Source organism: Anolis sagrei, chromosome 4 (assembly GCF_037176765.1).
Source record: "Anolis sagrei isolate rAnoSag1 chromosome 4, rAnoSag1.mat, whole genome shotgun sequence".
Lineage (NCBI taxonomy): Eukaryota > Metazoa > Chordata > Lepidosauria > Squamata > Dactyloidae > Anolis > Anolis sagrei.
This window is the reverse complement of record NC_090024.1, coordinates 202,389,998-202,408,323: the sequence shown is the minus strand read 5'-3', so window position 1 is coordinate 202,408,323 and position 18,326 is coordinate 202,389,998. Positions and strand designations below refer to the sequence as shown.

Here is an 18,326-nt window from a genome sequence, read left to right as displayed (position 1 = left end):
TTTGCCAAAGTCTCATGCGGACAGGCCAATGATGTTGTTTGCTAACTAGGGTCCACAGTGAAATTTCGTTGTCAATTCAATTACTGTAGCAGAACAAATTTCTGAGCAAAGCAAAAAGGAACATTCCAGTCTGTTTGCTGATTTTGACATATTGCTTTTCATAGGTTTTAAAAGGTCACAAGACATTCCTGAATGCGGCTTACAACTGGGAATTTCTAATCTGGGAAACGGCCCTGCTCCTCTTCTTGTTACGTTTGGCATCCCTAGGCTCTGAAACCAACAAGAAATACAGTAATATTTCAATTCTGCTCACTGAGCAGGTATTCTGCCTTACATGTGCTGTCTTGGTGACATTCCGTTCTCAAATAAACAACCCAATACTAAAAACTAGCTAGCTCAATAAAACTTTTTCCCAGTGTTGGTTTGCCATTTATGCTTGGAGGCATTCAAACCTTTGGTTCCTAGAAAACCTCTGTACAGTTAACAAGGTTGTATATGGAGAAGTTGTGTTTTTAAAATTAGTCTTGAAGAACAGGCTTATTTTCAAATCCATGTTCTGTCGGCACTGTTTAAAATGAAAAGTCTATTTTAATGTGCAAGCATGAGCTTTTATAACAAAATTCAAGGTTATATTTTCACCTTTTAAGGGAAAGCACATTCTTAATCCATATGAATGCAGATTAACAAAGGCATGCATATTTGATGGAAATTGAACATATACCATTTAAGGGGGGGGGGGGTGTATTAAAACCCCACTTAGTTCCATTTCTTTATGCCCTTGTCCTCAAGCTACTGCTTTACTCCTTGAAAACAAGGAAATCAATACAGCCTTATTTCTCACATACTTTCACATACAGTGTTGCATTTCCCTCTTTTGATACTAAGGCATGTAGTGATCCATCCTTTGATATGAAAAGAAAATTGATTTTTGTGTATGTATCTTTAGCTTATTTGAGATGTAAAACTGATGTTTGCCTCTAAAAGTCCTTTCTGGGAACCATCCTTCTGCTGTTTTATGTATGACTCAAAGAAAATGACCTTGGTTCGAAAAGAGAAGTATTGAGCGGCTTCAGTGTTTTCTACAGCCTGAATTTGTGCTGGCTCTACGGGAGGATAAAGGAAAGCTGGTTGTGTCACAGTTGAGCGCAGTAACTGCTGGCCCTGTCATTACAGGCCAGACAGGGATTAGCATGGGATTTTAATAAACTGCTTTTAAAAATCTGTTACAGATTAATTTATATCTAAAGATGGAAAAAAAACCAAATAAAAAAGAACAGCTGACACTGGTGAACAATGTTCTAAAACTCTCTACAAAACTCTTGAAGGTAAGAACTGGGCTACTATTCATCCTTTAATACTCCATTACCTGGTGTGTTGCTTTCAGTAGCCAAAAGGCTGTTTCCCAATTCCCTTATTATATGGAGACAGAAAGAAGGCAGACAGAGTAAGTTCTTTTTTTTAATTGCAGGAGTTAGATACACCGTTTAGACTCTACGGTTTGACAATGAATCCTTTAATCTACAACATAACACGTGTGGTGATCTTGTCTGCCGTCTCTGGTGTAATAAGTGATCTACTGGGATTTAATATCAGAGTAAGTATCAATTTGTGTCTTGAAGTGCTGGTTCAGTACCTTTTTTTCACTTGCTATATTTCTAGAATAGTGAACTGATAGGCTGTTTCTCACTGTAAAAGCAGTTTTAGGTTTAAGGTCCAAGAATATTATTTTGAAAGAGCTTTGAGCCTTTTCAAGTTTGTACTGCTATTTTTAAAATGTAACTAAAAAAATAATTTTTATTTCTTACCTCTCCTCGAGGCTCGTAAGGTGCGCCTAATATGCAGGAAGGAGCATCTTACCTATAACACTGCTTCTTTGATTAGAAGCCTGCTGTTATTCCAACTTTTAAAAGTGTGAGTTTTCCAATTGACACAAATGTCTTGGACATAATTCTCTCCTGTGTGTAACTTTGAAATGGTGTAAGAGCTTACTGCAAAAGGGGCTGGTATGTCCTAAGTTGGGTAGTGAGTTGCATAGTTTTCACCTTTTAAACAAATATCACTTTCCCTTTTAAACTAATTTAGTAAGTTAGTGTCCTCTGTCAGTTGAATGGTAATTATGGCCAATTAATCTTTCAGCTGTGGAAAATCAAACCTTGACAAAGGAGAAGCTGAGCTCCTTTCCCAGAGCACAAGAATTGTGGGCCGTGCTGCACAGACATGGTATGACAGTTGAAGATGCATTGCCTCTGTAAAAATGAGATATATGCTAGTTCTCAGCAGCAACACAAATCTTGCCCTTTCTTCAAACATTCTCACAGGATTTCAAAATAGATTGCTTTATTCCCAGTAAGATCATGGCTTGAAAGAGATGATTAAGTGAGCTTTATTACACTAAAGTCTCTTAATGAGGCAAACTTGCAGCCCCAGTCCAGTCGGATACAATTTTATTTAGCAACTTTTTGTGGGACAACAAAGCCACTTTTTCTAGTTTATTGTAGTCATCTCTAGCTGTAAAAGAGAAGATTAAGGTGTGCTGCAAGCAGGTCTTTTAATGAGGTGTCTGAGTTATTTGCTATGCAAGTTTTACATTTAGACAGGTGGTTGTTTCTGCCAGTTTGGACGGTGCTGTTGACCTACTTAATATTTGTCCAAGTGTCTCTAATGAAGAGATTTTTCTTGAATTGCACTAGGCTTAGTAGTGATTTAAAAGGGAGGAAAACAAAATCTATCTGTACAAGCTGAGGATATCCTCTTCAGGCATTTGCCAGTTGAGGCTTCAGTTGCTTAGTAACACACAAACAGCACCAGAAGGTGGCTTACAGTTGGCCTGCCACACACCAGGAGAGGAGAGGATTTTTTCTGGTAATTAGCATTTTCCAAATAATTTATGTGAATTCAGACCAGTCAGAACAAGCAAAGCAGTCTCTCCATGAAAGAACACAGCAATGCTTCTATGGTGCCATAGAGAGAGAGCAGATGTTTTACGCCATTAGAGTGAATTAGAAAGCCAAACTTCTGCTGGGATACATTGCACCCCCTGCTGATGGCATTTAGCCTCATGGAAGTGAGTTGGCCCTGTGGGTTTTCCCGCCATAGTGGCCTGTTGATGTAGCACTTTTCACACAGCTCCTCAGATGCAGTACAAGTTGCAGGGTTGTGTCTCTGTGAAGCTGCCCTAGAGGTGCATCCCCCATGGGTGGAAACAGTATTTGTTGCATATATTTACATTTCAAATGGATGCCAGTTTCCAAATGTGTATACACTCAGTAAAACCACAAGGAGCTAGATATTTATTCCAGGTCATAACAGAAATGTGAAACAGCAGCCCGGAGACTATCAGGTGTCACAGAACGGTTGCTTTTTATCCTCTGTATAGATGCAATGGTTTTAATATTTTCTCAAAACAGTGCACTTGTTTTTGTAAAATATCTTTATATAAAGCTTCTAAAAAGCATACAATATTTTATACAAAATTGTTTGTATACTTTCTGACTGATGGAAGGACATATGTCAGTATTTAAATGTGGATGAATAAAGACAGTCTGGGTGAAGAATAGATTCTTCATGTTCTTTTTCCATGAAGGGAGTTGCTGGTGAGGGTAAGAGATGAGCTGAATACATGCAGCACTGAGCTGCCAACAAGTGTGCCCTTTTGCCTTAAAGTAGTGAGGGAAGAGAAATGAAAGATATGTCTAACCAAAAGATATGAAGGTTGATGGGGCAAATGGTCATCTGCATGATCCCTGTCTCCCACACCTGATCTGGAGAGAGCTTCTAACCATAGTCAAAAGAGTGTGAAGCAATGCCTTTCAGATTTTTCTGCTGAAGTTGGGGTTTTGGGGTAGGACTGGTGTGCATAGGTAGGAAGCGTGCCAAGAGGAAGGCGTGTCAAGCCAACCCCGACCGGGACCGCCTTCCACCTGGAAACCAATGCCCTCACTGCGGAAGAAGATGCAGAGCAAGAATGGGGCTCCACAGCCACATACGGACCCACAAGAATACTGGATGACAATCCTCCTCGGAAAACGAGGGATCGCCTAAGGTGTGCATAGCCATGTGGCATTACATACCACATTTACTCAAGTTTAATGTGTCATTGATTGTAATGTGCACCTCAATTTTGAAGGTGCACATTGTTAAAAAAAGATTTGTTCTTGAATATAATGCATGGCAAAGATTTGATGCCCCTACGTCAGGTTGCCAGCCTCAGCCTGACCAGAATTTCTGTGATTATAATGTGCCATCAAATCTAATGCACACCTTACTCTTAGCTATGCAATTTAGCAAAAAAAAAGAAAAGAAAAAAAGGTGAGCATTGGATTCAAGTAAATATCAGTGCACTGCTTGGGTATAATACCTGACCAAGGCTTGACTTTTTAAGTATTATGATGCAAGCAGAGAATTGCTACTGAGCTTACCTTTTCAGCACGTCGAACTTCTGCATATTTACAGAAGTGTGCATAGCTGTGACCATAATTGAATTAATGATTCCTTAGATCCAAGCCCAAGTAGAACACCAAGAGGAGTTATGCCTTGAAAGATCTGCTTAAAGTATTTTAATCCAGAGGCCATGAACTAGAGTCTCTTTTTAATGTTATCTATATAAAAAATAATGAGCAATTTACAGGTCTCTTTCTAATCAGAACCTCTGAAGTATATATAAAGGTGCTGTACAATATATAAACATTTACATCCAGTACAACCAAAGGTTTCTCAACATTCCAAGGCCACATTGCTAAGTCATTTTATGCAGTTGAGTACAGGTACAAAGTCTCTGGATAGGAAGGCTCACATCAAACAGAGGACAACAAATCAGGTCACACCATTAAATGGCTGAATAGCATCTGGATAAAGGGTACTTGCTGAATAATGGGGGGGGGGGGTCCTTTACAGTTTTACTAAGTCATCTTGATATTTTTGCAATTTTCATTTAACACTATCCTGTGACAGTGTAGAGAATTGTATGATATTTGTCACTGTATTAGTCTACACAGGCTAACTCAAATATTAAATATTTTCACAGTAATGTTCTACATATTTGCACATACTTTCTACAGCAACTTGACTTCTTAATGAGAAGCAGCGAGAATCGGCAAATGATACACTTCAAAAAAACAATTTTCAGGTGATAGATCATTCAAACAGATGGTAGTTTTAAAAACAGTTGTGTCTCCTGCCCAGAACTGATTTGTTTTGTCTTAGCTTCACTCCAGAGAAATACACAGGAAAACAGTCCAAGAAATGTAGTGACGTTTAACTTCTAAAATGAAACTCCTTTGAGATGTATCATAAAATTCAAGGGAATTAACAACATCTGATCATTGTAGGGCTACACTTGTATTCTAGAAAACTAAAAAGGTCTTAAGCCCAAGTTGATCTGTAGGGAACTTCCAAGTTCACAGCCAATATGCACAAGTTTTTAAAGAGGTAAACAGATGTTTCAAATGGATTAAATGGGCATCAGCACACCAGTGTACAATCTTGGCTGCCACATACATAGCTCTTTATAAAAGTAATAGGCAGTCTTGAATTGCTCTACGTTTTTGACATTTGCAGGGCAGCAGCCCTCCAAAGACTTTTTGCTACTCCTTCTCAGTGTGCTCTTTGATATCCCTGCTCTTTTCTTCCCACCATCATAAGAACTTGAAGGTCTAGTTCTTTTGAAGAGGTGAGTGGAACCCTGGGAAGCCACATGTCACTTGAGAAATGCTTTTGGTCAAATGATACTAGCAGGATCAGCACAATCACTAAACCAGCAACAATAGCACCAGACTATCATGAAAATAACAGATATGCTTCTGGAGTGCTCAGTTCAGTCCTGGTAAGAATTCCAGTTGCATACAAAACACATGCATTGAGTGGTTTGAGAGGGGGAAAGCTATGTGTTAGAAGTACATGCATGAACCTGGAGGCATTAGCTCTCCGAAGACTTGCCTGCAGTTGTTGTCTACAAGAGCCAATAGCAGCTGTTTTTCCTAGCTAAAGTCAACAGGCAACCCCATACAAGGTAGACTTGTCAACATTTATGTAAATGCTTCTGATTTAAAGGGCATACTCCATTTGGGATTGCCATTTGGATTTGGGCCCATAATGTGTGATCATTTTTCTTTTTTGCTTGATAGTTTTCTGTTAAAATACAATTCTGTAGACCAGGCCTGCACAATCTGTTGCCCTCCAGGTGTTTTGGACTTCAGTTCCTAGAATTCCTGACCATTGAACAAGTGGCTAGGGCTTCTGGGAGGCCTAAACACCTGGAGGACCACAGGTTGTGCAGACCCGCTGTAGACATATGTATCTGAATGGATAATTTCTGCAAAGCAATCTGAATAACTTCCATCTTGTTGTTGGCTCAGGGCGCATGGCGCAATAGCAGCATTTACACAAATATGCAGGGAATCCAGTCCCATTCAAGTCAATAAAGTGTTTAAATTGGGAATTAGATTGAAAGTTGCTTTTGGTCTGGAATAAAACATGAAAAAAGGAAAGAAGTATGAGTATGTAAATGACAGCAGGTTCATCATCTGGGCGGGGGGAGGGGCATTATTGAAATATTGAGAAAGTTGCCCTGCAAAGGGGGATAACCTTATACATGTTTCCTTTTAAAAGGGTTAAGTTTTTACATCATGCATTGAAGTAAGGAGATATTAGATACTTCATTTCACAAGCATTTATGAATAACAACTATCAGCATAACTAAGAGTTAACATTGGTGTAGTGCCAAGAGGATTCCAGCAAAAACTCAAAACCAGTTGACCAGAAACTGTGACAGAACAGACAAATGGACAGATGTACATATCACAGGAGGTGATAATTCTGTCTTTGCCACCTATGTTTCAGAAATCATTTCTATAAGGTAAAGGCCAAAAAAGAGGTGGAAGAACAACCAAAGGTGGTGGTGATAGGGAAACTTGAGATATAAATGGACCAAAGAGAACTTAAAAGACTGAAAAGTAGTTTAAAATAATAACAGACTAAAAGCCTACAAAGAAAGCCTAATAGAAGGTAAGTTAAAAGCTGCACTTAGCTTTTTATTTTTAGTGTAATTGTTCACTTACCCACAGGAAGACTAAATAAAACATTTGAAAAACTTGATCTGGAAAACACAAGAATTCACATTTTTTTTGTTGTTGCTTGGCTGTGGTTTAATCCAGGTTGGCAACCACTTGGGCTTATTCAAAGAGACCCAAATCTACTGCTTTGGGCTATTTAAAGTCCAGTAGATTTTAATTCTTCCCTCTTGTCTTCACTTCATTTCCATTACTAAAATGTGTGAGGGGCAAATATACTCAATATTCCTCATTACGATTTGGGCACATGCAGAAGCTAAAGGGATATGGGAAATCATGTATGCAACATGGGAAATCATGTATGTACAAACATGGAAAGAAAATAGAACAGGCTTCTACAAACAGGCACAAGCAAAGATGACTCATTGAAAGATGAGCTTGTTAGATTGGTTCTGGCTTCCTTGCTGTAATCTATGATCTTAAATTTTCAGGCAAGGCAGGACATTTTCAAATGTTTAGCTAGCATTAAGAAAAAGAACAGCCAAACAACAGATGGGAGATTCTGACAAACAGCATGACAGAACGCTTGAAAGCATATGCCCTCTCTGCATGTTTAATTTCTAATGTGAAAGTGTTAAAAAAGAGATGAGGAGGAAGTAATTTGATGCCAGCCCTGAAAACATTGACTCCCATGCAGTTTCACTGAAATGGATAACATTTTTTGTGATTAAAAACTGCACAACTTTGAGATCTGGAATGGTATCACCTGTTAAAAGCTGGCATCAACACTTTAAACAAAAGGTTCAGAGAAAAATGACAACATATCACATATTGCACATAGGGGCTCTGGCCTGTTAAGTTCGCTGGGGGTGGGTGGGAAGAGCAAGAGAAAAGAGCTGTGTGAAAAAGGCTTCAGGTAATATTTATTCCTTGACTCTGTAAAGCCAAGGGAAAAAAGCTCACTCAACTTCTTGCTTCAACAGTGAAGACTCAGAACTATGTACACATGCAGCATGCCTGAGTAAACACTGAATTTGAGACAAAATCTTTTCTTTTCTGTGGCAGTGGAAAAAAGGAGAAGGTTCAACAGGATACAGTAGATAACTTGGCACAAGAACAATTAGTGAGTCATGATTACGCTATAGGCATTAAAATAATGTTGTTTGTTAACCCACAATACTATCAGAAAGCCTTTGCAGTGCAACATCAGGAGCAGCAGGACACCATCTTCAAAGGGAACAAAAGGACAGCAGCATTTGAAGAGTTTCTCGTACGCAATCCAAAAGGTCCTTCATGCAGCCTAATTATGACCAAATCAATATCTGTCCGTCCATTCTGTCAATCACAGTGACTGAAAAAATGATACTTTTGTGAAAAAAAGGAAGCAATTTAATTTACCACATTAGAAACCTGATTAAAATGTGTTCTAAAAAAGTCTCAGTCAAACCCGTTAGTCAGTCAAACCCGTTGCTTTTGTGACTCTACTTGCAGTTGGTACCTTCCAAGGTCCAGGAGTTATTGATTTCTTCACTGGAGATCTACTCTCAGATTTGACCGTTCCATCCTCTTTGGTTTTATCAGCTGGCTCCAAGTCATTGTCTCTGAATTTGTTCAGTACAACAGGCTCTTCTGCTTCAAGTCCAGTGTTTTTATCTCTAGAAAGGAGTGAGTCTTCCGGAAGACCTGCCATTTTGGATTGGTTAGAGCTTTTCCTTTTCTCTTCCAACGTTTTCTTTCTAAGTTCATTAGTCTTAGGGAGTGGAAGAGACTTCTCAGTTGTCTTGGTATTTGTTGTCTCTGAAGGGTATTTATCAGCCTTCCCACATATGTTTTTCTTAGTGGCTTCCTTCATGGCTCCTAATTTCAATTTGTCCCCTTTTGGCAGCATAGTTGTGTTTTTATCACCAGCAGCTGCTCTGCTCTGAATTTCTGTTAACCCTTCTGAGTGCAGTTTCTCTCTGCCTCTTTCTTTCTTTCGATGTTCCTGGGGACTGACAGATCTACCTCTCTTTTCCGTGGCAGAGATTTTTCCATGATTTGTATTCTCAGAGGTTCCCGTGGGCTTCTTTTCATGTTTTCTCAGACTTTCTGGCTGGTCGAAACAATTCTTGAGTTGTTTTTTAAGTTCATCCTTTCTAGGACTGTTGCATGATGCTTGATTATGGCCTCTGGAAGTACTATTGCTCATCTTTTTTGGACTAGTTGATCTGCCTCTGCTGGTTGCATTATTCACTGCTAAGTGTGCAGTATTGTGCACCTTCTTATTACCTGGACTGGAGGGATGGTCCCATTTGTTCACCTTCCTTTGTGCAGAAGTTGCATTCTGAATCTCCAAGTGGTCTTCCATTAAAGTGCTTTTCTTTTCAGGCACAGTGTTCTTCAGCTCTTCCAGTTTCTCAGACATCCGAACTTTCATTAAAGCTTCTTCTGATCCTGGCAAATGAGATGCTTCAGATGTGGAAGCAGAATGTGAGGATGAGGGAGGTGGCATCTGTTCACCATGTGTTACACTTGAGGATGTTGGATTAAAACTATCCAGATCACCTGCATCAAAACAAGAAAAAATCATGCAGCTAACCAATAAGAATCAACTGGCAACATCTAAAGCCCTTAAAGAGTTAATGAGAAAATATGCAGAAACTGATGTAATGCTTTGTATGGCATGACAAAAATTTAGATTAAGAATGAAAGCCATGCATTTGTTTGCTATTGGGTGTATCTATTTCCTACATGTAAACAACATCCCCCCTCTGTTTGCAAACCTATGTCCCTAATATGTGCAACTCTTTCCCTCTATACCCGTGGTTCTCAACCTGTGTTTTGGCCTACAACTTCCAGAAATCCTGGCCAGTTTAACAGCTGTTAGGATTTCTGGGAATTGAAGGCCAAAACATTTGGGGACACACAGCTTGAGAACCACTGCTCTATACCCATGAAGGTTTGGGCACCACAATATTGCAACTAGTCTTCAAGTCAATGCCAAAACCATGTTTTCTATATGATAGCTGAAAGAAAAGACTTTTTTCTCTTAACCAGCTCAGGCTATTCTTACCACATCTATTAGACCTATTAAGTTATCTACCCTTCAATCCATTTTCAGATTCTCTAAGTCCTATCCACACTTAACTCAATACATATATAAAGGATACTTTAAGCTACCATTTCCTAACTGAAAGCAGGCAGCTAGGCAAAGAAAGGAAGAGTTGCCAAATATTCAATGGTTTTAGCCACCACCCCTTTGCACTGTAACTAAGGGAGAGAAGGAATGGGTCATGTATCTACCCACTCCTTTTCATTTCTAAGTAGGCCCTTCATCTAAGGATTCTGGAGACATTTTGCATGAAATCTACAGAATGCATAAATAAAAAGGGAATAAAAACCCCAAAATGATGTTATGTAAAGAATTTTAATCAAAATTACTAAATACTTTCAGTTTTAATCTTTCTCAGATATAAGCAATATACGAAATTACTATAGTATGTCAGTGCAGCACATCTTTAAATAATGCTTACTGAACAAGGAAGCAGTGTTTTCTAGATGTAGGGGTGTTTTGTATCTTTGATTAAAGTTTTGTGTATGGTTCTGCACCATTTTGAGGCTTTAGATGCCTCATGTTTTGCTTTGGTATGGACTTTGCCCTGTTTTCTTGGAGCGAGGGTAACCACTTTTACAAGATCTCCTATTTGTAAGGTGTGTTATTGTAATACAATTGTTTATTGTAAACTGTTATTGTTGGCAGGTGGATAGTTCTAAAAATTATTCTACTATACCAATCACAGGCTACATTTAGCACAATTCATGTCAAAAGAAAACTAAGAACAAGGAAGAGTGAAAAACTATTATTCAAAGCAAATAAAAGGAGGTCAATCACAAGACATGCAGATTTACCAAGTCTTTAAGGAAAGACCAAGAAAAGCACTGAAAGCTTTAATGCTGCTCAGGTTTCACGTAGGAGCACAAACTGGAAGGAGCCAAACCTGAGGGAGGAAGAGAAAAAGCCCAGGACTATATACCAAAATCACAGCACACAGCAAAAGATTTCATCAGAAATGTATGATTCACAAGCAGAGTACAAGAGCTAGCATAGTGAGAGGAGAGAAAGTCCCACTCTTCTCTTTCATTTCTTAGCAAATTCAAGTAACTAGAGAGAGGAGAAAAGGAATCCCTTAGTTGACTACAACTGTATTCTAGTACAGCATCTCCCCAGAGATGTTAGAGATACCTTGGAATGTAAGAATTGCTCTTTTAACAAACACATTTTAAAGGAGGGATTAAATAGATGGTCTGGTAGAAAAGATACAAAGAGGAGAAAAGAAAAAGAGAAGTATTCTGCTTTTATTTGTTGTGAGAAAATAATGAAGCCTTTCTAGTTCTTCAGAGCTCTTTAGATGAAAAGGGGGAGATAGTACCAGATACGAAGGGGCACTTTGTCTCCTAGCAGATTCAATGTCGGAGACCTGAAAACAGCTAATCTAACCATTTCAGATGTGCACGACCATTTCTCTGCTTCCAAATTATATGACAAAAGGCATACAATTTTATTTAAACTTCTTGTTTTACTGAACCTACACTTCATTTATATTTAATTGTCTTTAAAGTCCTAAACAATTTGGGATCAGATTATTTGGAGGAATAACATACATCTACTTGGACTTTAAAATAAGCTTCTGAAGCCCTTTTCTTCAAGTAGCATTGCCAGGCAAAAGGAAGGGAAATCACTTTTCTAGGGTTGGCACCCCAATTGATAATGCTCTTCGCGAGGCTTAATTGGCATCTACACTGGGGTGTATTGGGTAGCAATTAAATATCTTCTTATTTTCCCAGGTCATTAAATCTTAAGAGCTTTTTGTGGACTATAATGTTTTGAGTTATTCTGAGATTTCATGATCACATGATCTGTGCTGTTATGTGCTCTTTCTACACTAACTACTCTGCTGGATAAACTCTATGTTAGTTTTGCATTATTTTATTTTTGCATTAAACTACTTAATCTATTATTGTAAGCAGATGTCTCTGGTTACAGGACAACACATAACAACAATAAATAAAAAGAGCAAATAGAATGCCCCAGTCTGTACTTTCTACTTTTTCAAATGTTTTGGCTTTCCTCCCAACATCAATAAATGGCTGCATTATACAGACAGCACCTCCTGCCCTCAACACTTACACAAATATTTTTCTTCTTCTTAAGTGCACATACTATTGCAAACAAATTAAAAATAATTTGAATATAACAAATGAATATAACAAAAATATGCTAGAACATTTTCTTTTAGACTTTTCAATCTTGTCTAAGCCTAAAGGCTTTCTCTTGCCTAACTCTGCAAAGATATTTGACTGAAAGACATGTCTGCTGGCTGATCGATCTGTGGACTTTCATATGATGAAATGTGTGCAAAAAAACTACCAAGTCACTATCAGAATAGCTCATTACTGCAATATGAAAACTCCATCTTTTGACAGCTATCTGTCATCTTGAACAAAAACAAGGAAGCAAATAGAATAACTTTATTGTCAATGTTCATCGTCCAACAAATTAAATGTCATCCCCAATCGCAAATGATTAAATTTGTGATTAAAACTTGTGTGATAGAGTTGTTCTTAGGGTTGCATCAGAATTCTGACTTCTGCAACAACCAAAGAAGTAAGTTGCTTCAACTTATACCACTGTAATTAATCAGCCAGATGGCAGCCTAAATGTGTGACCAGGGTTTCCACAGAAATGCACGTCAAGAACCTGCAGCCTTTTTGCACTGCATATATACACATCAACATAGCTAAGCTGGGCCCTATGGCTATCCAGCCAATTGTGCAATAGGGATCAAGGCCTTGAGCTAATTCACTGTACACACATCAATGATGCCAGAGGGCTGTGTATGCTTGCAACATAACTGGCTGTACTAAGGACCCCATTTCTGCAACTGATGAGAAAATGTAACTGCTTGCACAACTATTTTTATACCAGCAGTGACTCAAAAGAATTCTAGCCATAGATCACAGTCTTTGAAGTATCTTAGAAAAGCTACAAAGGTTAGTTTAATAAAAGATTTCTGTGGTTATATGCTCATGGGATTACTCAAATCAGCATGATGAATGGAAAATACAAAACAAACTTTGTTTCAACAAAGTTGATGGTTTATGAAGATTTCACAGCAGTGGCTTTGTTTTTAGTCCATATTGTTTACCTTACAGCAGTTTCTCAAACTCTGCTACTCCAGAAGTTTTGGACTTCAGCTCCCACAATTCCTAACAGCTGGCTGCGATTTCTGGGAGTCGAAGTCCAAAAGACCTGGAGGAGCAAAGTTTTAGAAACAATGCCTTATAGACATAGCAAATGAATGCCCTCAAACCCCAAATACACAATATAAAAAGACAGGCAATGAGGGGCACAACTCAATACTCTCTTTACCAAAGGAAACGTGGGAAAAAGGAAATTTTGCATGAGCTCCTTGAAACAAATGGAGCAAATAATGTCAGCTGGGGTGGGGATCCAGAAAAATTAAATGTACAAGAACCTGTGAAAATGTCCTGTATTTATTTCAAATATTTTTACCCCACCCTTGTCTACCCCCAAAGGGGGACTCAGGGCAGCTTACAATGAAGAGTTGCATTGCAACACTGAAAGGACCATGTTTTTCTCAGCCCTGCTCTAGCTGATTCACAGGTGATACTTTTTCAAGTCCTCTTTAGTCCTGCATTACCAGTAAAGATATTTCCAGGGGATCCCATGAGCATAGACAGCATAGAACTGGCAAGCAACAGACAATGCACCACTCGAAGAGGGAAGAATTGCTGTGTGAATACTTTTAGTAGACTGTAGTTCATTCCTTCTCAAGTGATACAGAGAGACAAGTAAAGAGACAAGCACAGAATCAGAGTAGAAATATAAGCAAATCGGGCAATTATTTCTAGTTGGCTTGCTGACTCTGCAAAAGGTATCAAAGCGACAGCTACTATAATTACTATTGTTGTTTTTGTTGAAAAGATGGGAGTTAGTAATATTAAATACTGATTAAATTCTATTCTCTGAGAAAAGTTGAAAAAAGCAGATGGTTAAGTTTACTTGACATGTTTCCTGAGAAGAAGGTGTAGTTAATTATGTCATTATTGCTCATAAATCTGAAGAAAAGCAGCATCTTCAGTATGCAGTGCAGCCTCATATAGTTATGCTCTCTTATCCGCAGCCTGACAAACAAGCCAGAAGTCCTATTTTCTTACCATGATCTGGTATTAAGCCAGTTCCTGGTCGCAAGAGAAGGAGAACTTTATTTCCTCCAGACTGAATCAATTCAATGGCTCGTGTATGAGTGATTCCCTGGGTTGGCTCTCCATTGATTTCAACAATCTGATCACCAACCTGAGACACAAAAACATCCACATTAAAGTACAAACACCATCTCTTTATAAAGAACCTATTTATAAACACATATGTATGATTACTCATGGTTCCCCCAAATCCTGTTCAGTTCTTCCTTCTGGCTGACAGTTCTCTCTATTACACTTTTCCCCTTTCTCTAGGCCATCTTTTTCCTATCTATCAGGTTTGCCCAGCTCCTTCCTTCACACACTTTCCTTCCCCTTTCAAGCACTTTTTAAAAAGCTTTGCACTGTATAGAGGGAGTGGAAATCATGCTACATTGCAGAAGTGGGACCACAACTCCCAGTATTCTTTACAACTGGCTACCCTGACTAAGACTGCTGAGAGCTGCTACCTAACATCATTCGGTAGGCCAAGATGGAGTATAAGAGGAAGGTTGAGGATCATTTCCACAGTAACAACACAAGGCAGGTCTGGCAGAGGACTCAACAAATGAAATGTAAATCAAACAATGACATTCCTGCTGAGGGGGATGCCTCATTGGCAGAGGTGGTGAATCACTTTGAAGCAAGACCACCAGAGGTAGCTGGAATTCATCAAGCCAGTTGCAGCTCTTCAACTCACCGTAGAGAAACATTTCTTTTAAGGGCTGCAAATCCTAGGAAGGCTGCTGGACCAAATGACATTTTTTGTTACATGCTGTAAAGGATGTGGTCGTTTAATTAAATTAATTATTTAAGATCGTTTAATTAACTTAGAGGCTGACTCCAACTCAAACGATCTTCTGGCAGTCCCAATGCTGCTCACCAAATGTGACATTATAATTTAAAACGATTAAAGAAGTTTGGAGGCTGCAGAGCCTTTGCCCCCAACACACTGTATTCTGAGGTAACTTTAATGTGGAAACTGGCTACCACCCAATTTAAAAGAGATTTTCAGTTCTTGTTTGACCAGAGGTTTAATTAAGCTGGAATGTGCCAAATTCATACTCAGGGCTCAAAACTCGGAGGTAAATAATAATGAGATTCTCTTAAATAATCACTGCCACCAATCTGGGAACTCTTTTCCTAACTGCTATGGAATTTCTTCACACAGAGGCATTTTCGAGACAGTTGTTGATTAACAAAGTTGTTTATTTGTGTGGATTTCAAAAATACAGGCACTTGAATGTAATGGTTGCAATAATGAGATGAAACTTATGGTTACTTTAAAATCAGTTCAATACTTAGTTCCAAAAACAACTCTTCACTCCCTCAGGAAACTAGCAGACTTCCCTCCTAGAATTCCTAAAACTCCAGACAGTCCTTTCCCTTAGATCTGTCTATACTCTACACCAGCTATTCTTTCTAATAGCTATCTGTAAACTCTAACTAACCACTTTGGCTTCTCTAACTTCTCTTCTCCTAACACTCTCTCCCAACTGTCTTCTTCAAAACCCAGAACCTGACTTTCTTCTTCGACATATAGACCCTGACTAAACTGTCAGATTTTAGGCAATTTCGGGCATTTTTTTCTGCACTCTAAGCTCCGCCCACTTTCTCCCAGCCAATCACAAAGGCTCCCTCACATTTCCCTCCAGGCTGCTCCTAAGCTCCATCCCCTCTGGGAAATGAGTACTCTAAGATGGCTGCCTCTATGCGCCATCTCACAAAATAGCTTCCAAAATACTTGGGCCTACTTCCTGAACTTTTCTCTGGCCTAAAATGTAGGCAATTAATCACACATGCTGACCAATTGGCCAGTGTTTTTACTGGGGTTTTTAAACAATCTTTATCTTGTTTGAAGGCTTCCTAGTATCAAAGAAGTTCCCTACTGGTAATTTTCAGGACGACAGACCAGTGGCACTCACTTCCATCATCATGAAGTGCCTTCAAAATCTGGTCTGCAGGCAAATCATTTCTTGGCTTCCACATACATTGGACAAAGTTGGTTTGCATACAGTGTCAAAAGATCAACAGAGGATGCCATAGCCATCACACTCCAGAGTCCTCTGACCCACCTGAAATGACGGGGGAACTATGTGAGAATGCTTTTTGCAGACTTTAGTTCTGCTTTCACACAATCCTCCCACATAGTCTAATCTTATAGATCCTAGATTATCATATTCAATCTGTTCCTGGATTATGGACTTCTTGTCTGGATGTTCCTAGAGGGTTAGATTAGATAATCGTATCCCCTCAGCTCTCACTCTTAACACTGGGATGCCACAGAGATGTGTTTTGAGTCCTCTGGTTTTCACTTTGTACATATATGATTGTACTATAATCCATCATAACACTATCATTACCAAATTCACAGATGATACAACTGTGATGGGGTTTATCTTTGAAAGGGATGAGTCTGCCTATTGGGATGAGGTGGATCGGATGCTCCCATGGTACAGGGACAATAATCTGGTTCTAATATTAATAAGACCAAGGAGCTCATAGTGCACTGCAGAAAGAACAGACCAAATATCCAGCCCTTGGTCATAAATGGAGACCAAGTGGAGCAGGTGGCCAGTTTCAAGTTTTTGGATGTCACTGTTAAGGAGGATCTGACCTCGGGCACCCACACAGCAGCGTTGGTTAAAAGGGCCCAGCAGAGACTGTACTACCTGAGGTTTATAAGAAACCAACAACTAAATGAAAAACTGCTGGTGACTTTCTACCTCTGCGCTATAGTGTCCTAACCTACTACATTTGCACGTAGCTTGGTAACTGCACAGTGGCAGAGGCTTCTGCACAGAGAATCATTGTTTGCCCTCTCCCCTCTTTGGAATAACTTTTAAAGTCTCACAACCTTAAGAAAGGTCACAGCATTCTTGGGTATCCATCTCAGCCAGCATATTCTTTTTATTATTACTATTTTGTCGTGTCAGGAGCACGTCGCTTCTGGTGTGAGAGAATTGGCCGTCTGCAAGGACGTTGCCCAGGGGATGCCTGGATGATTTTATCATCCTTGTGGGAGGCTTCCCTCATGTCCCCGCATGAAGAGCTGGAGCTGATAGAGGGAGCCCATCCGCCTCTCCCTGGATTCGAACCAGCGACCTGTCGGTCTTCACCCACTGCGTCACCGGGGGCTCCTATTATTATTATTACAATCTAGCAGACAATACAGGGTGACAAAGGCAATGACAAACAGACTGAGAGACAGCTTTTATCCAAGAGCTGTGGCTAGGTTGAACTCCATAGTTTCACATTGATGTGGTATTGGAGGCTGTGCAGTGGTGTGAATGTGGAGGGATGGGTGTGTTGTTTTGTGATTTGTGCTGGGGAAAGCATTTCATTTCATTGTACAATGACAATAAAGTTATTCTATTTTATTCTGTCTGTAAATGGCTCACCAACACGCTTACTACTTCTGCCTTGTGAGTATAATAAGCCATTTACATGCATCTGCTGAAGTCCAGCCATGGAGCTGATTGGAGAGTGGAGTTGTATGAAGGTCAACCTAACAATCATGGTGCATACTGCAGTTTAGTTAATTACCACCAGGTGTTGCTCTGATATATGGTGTACAGTAGATGGGAAGAGAGAGAAAAGATAAATGAAAGTTTTTATGAGTGTGAAATTTAGAGTACAATAATGCCCATGTTTCTGTAGCATATTTCATGAAATACAGTGCTGGAGCCTGATGCTCCAGTGAATAAGAAGAAATAAAGAGGTCTCACTTAAAGCAAGGCACTGCATATGTTAATCCAACCACCTAGCTAATTTTCCTCCTTGACAAATGCAGTACAAAAAAATCTAATTGTTTACTAGATAATTGAAAATACATTTTGAAGTAGAAACAAAATTTGCCTTCCTGGATGCTTTCATCCAGACTAAGGTAATGGCAGGAAATATTTAGTTTTTGGGAGGATGAGGACTGCTTCTTGCTGACACCAACTATTTGGATAGTTAATATAAAAAGGAAATGGAAATAGTTTCAAATATTTTCAAACTGGTGGAATTCATATTAAAATGACAACCTCAGTTTAAACAAGTGAAAAGTAATATAAATTAGAGCAAAAAAATCCA

The 18,326-nt window shown here is 39.1% G+C and overlaps 2 protein-coding genes across 10 annotated transcripts in view; one reads left to right on the top strand and one right to left on the bottom strand.

Moving 5' to 3' along the window:
* Positions 1 to 3,556, top strand: part of PHTF1 (putative homeodomain transcription factor 1) — a 30,263-nt gene extending 26,707 nt beyond the window's left edge. For all 8 annotated transcript variants that reach the window (XM_067468091.1, XM_060772602.2, XM_060772605.2 and 5 more), the window contains 4 exons: positions 165 to 320; positions 1,230 to 1,325; positions 1,469 to 1,594; positions 2,137 to 3,556. In XM_067468091.1, the coding sequence (XP_067324192.1) occupies positions 165 to 320; positions 1,230 to 1,325; positions 1,469 to 1,594; positions 2,137 to 2,157 (399 nt within the window). In that variant the 3' untranslated portion in view covers positions 2,158 to 3,556. The remainder of the gene's footprint in view (positions 1 to 164; positions 321 to 1,229; positions 1,326 to 1,468; positions 1,595 to 2,136) is intronic.
* A 985-nt stretch (positions 3,557 to 4,541) lies between these two features.
* The window catches only part of MAGI3 (membrane associated guanylate kinase, WW and PDZ domain containing 3), a 173,610-nt gene continuing 159,825 nt past the window's right edge, over positions 4,542 to 18,326 (bottom strand). The window contains exons 20-22 of one of the 2 annotated variants that reach the window (XM_067468087.1): positions 14,226 to 14,364; positions 10,896 to 10,984; positions 9,463 to 9,551 (exon numbers count right to left, since the gene is read on the bottom strand). In XM_067468087.1, the coding sequence (XP_067324188.1) occupies positions 10,935 to 10,984; positions 14,226 to 14,364 (189 nt within the window). In that variant the 3' untranslated portion in view covers positions 9,463 to 9,551; positions 10,896 to 10,934. Of the gene's footprint in view, positions 9,552 to 10,895; positions 10,985 to 14,225; positions 14,365 to 18,326 lie in introns of both variants that reach the window. The other variant, XM_067468086.1, reaches the window with a different exon arrangement.